Genomic DNA, 1,732 nt, shown 5'->3' with positions numbered 1-1,732 from the left:
GTACTGAGCAGCAATGAGAGCCATCATTGCACGGTTATTACCTTCGTATGTGTAGAGTTCCTACGAATGAGATCTATTTGTAATATTTCCAACCAGCATCTTCAAAGAACAAACAAATTCTGACCACAAGGGTTTTCCACACACAAGTTTTGGTAATAATTGGCCTAATTTCTGTTTCCATGTCATATAAATGGACGTATTAATTATATTATTAGTTGCTTGCTTTTCCTTGAAACAAACAGTACACAAAAGTTCTAATTTTATTCTGCTGGTGCCGGTGGAGTTGATGACAGTTTCTTCAACATCGAGATCAGAAGCTTCTTTTCTTCTACAAATTGTTGTTCGTTATCTATTTATCACAACCAACAAATACAGCCTACCTCGTTCAGGAAGGAAATGGGATAGATACTCAATCAGCTTCTCAGAATTCTGCCTTAGAATCACTGTGACATCTTCGGTTTTATCAGGGTTCGCTACAAACACCTTGAAGACATGGAAGGCTTCATATTGAATTGTGGCTTGGGGAGTGCGTAAAACTTTCATAATGCCAATTAGATGGTTCACATCTCCAACATAGGCGATCATAATATCGAAATTTACCTTGTCAAGGAGAAATTCATTGAGCAGCTATACGTTCATCTACTCTTATAACCCTACTTGGAGAGACATTCGACAGGTTACATATGCATCACTTTTGATCATGCTATCATACCAACCAAACACCCGACTATATAGAGGTCCATTAGCATTCATCTTCTTGCTTACGAGTTGCTTGTTTCGACGCATTAGGGCTTGAATGGTACTAAACGCATCACTCGAAATCTCAAAGGTTGGTGAATAAGCATGGACAGTGAATAAAGGCTCAATTAGATCACTGTTATCGAGAAGATATTCGTGAATACACCGTTGTTGGATACATTCTCTCAACATGATACCGCAATTCAAGGCAATTGCACTATCACTATATCCATCTAAAAGAAGCTTAATAATTTGAGCTCCTTCTGCTGACATCATGTACTCTGTGGCGAAATGAACATAATCTTTGGTTACGAGGATATTGAATACTGTTACATACATTTTACGTTCCTAAGTATTATATTTCCAATAAAATTGTACTTCCAAATCGAGTTTTGAGAAATGTTGCAAAACTTTAAGAGTTAGATGAGTTTCGATTGTGGCATTTGCTAACTCCTCGCATTTAGCAATGTTCGGCGTCTTGGAATACTATTCATTAGAAAATGAGTTCCATACTCACTGCTCCGATTAAGTAGTCACGCATTTGTGTGAATCGTCGAAGAATCTGTTTGCTAATAGGAATCAAGAAAGATTACTTTCCTTGGCTTTTCTGTAGTTTCTTCTCCGTCCATCACTCGAAACTCGAAGTGCATTCTGTCAACTAGTTGAGTAGGGGTTTTAACTAATCCAAAGAATCTCTTCACACTCTCTATCATCGTTTCTTTGAAGAGTATGTCCATGGGATTATTGGGAGCCGAAATTGGGGTGTCGCAATGGCGCAAGAGTAACGATGAAGGAATAAGAATGTGGATGAATTAGATATTGATACTCAGTACAGGTAACATCCATCATAATGTGCGTACATCTACAAACAAGTGTTCCTAACAATCAGGTTGTGGAAAACAGCATTCCTTCCAACAAACACAATCTTCACAACTTCCTTATTCCTCTTCAGCCATAGCAGCCTTCTTAGCAGCAATACGCTCCTTGCGTTGCT

At 38.3% G+C, this 1,732-nt stretch overlaps 1 protein-coding gene across 1 annotated transcript; it reads right to left on the bottom strand.

Annotated features, from left to right (window-relative positions):
• Positions 1 to 260: 260 nt before the first annotated feature.
• JH06_5432 (calcium-binding protein) lies at positions 261 to 1,279 on the bottom strand (the record flags this gene model as incomplete). Its single annotated transcript, XM_014669266.1, has 5 exons — positions 261 to 349; positions 381 to 627; positions 658 to 1,086; positions 1,117 to 1,224; positions 1,256 to 1,279. 5 exons carry the CDS (start codon positions 1,277 to 1,279, stop codon positions 261 to 263), a joined length of 897 nt encoding a protein of 298 aa, XP_014524752.1.
• Positions 1,280 to 1,732: the final 453 nt, after the last annotated feature.

Source organism: Blastocystis sp. subtype 4 (assembly GCF_000743755.1).
Source record: "Blastocystis sp. subtype 4 strain WR1 chromosome Unknown seqid_0765, whole genome shotgun sequence".
NCBI lineage: Eukaryota > Bigyra > Opalinata > Blastocystidae > Blastocystis > Blastocystis sp. subtype 4.
The sequence above is the reverse complement of the archived record's forward strand: the minus strand, read 5'-3'. Positions and strand labels throughout refer to the sequence as shown.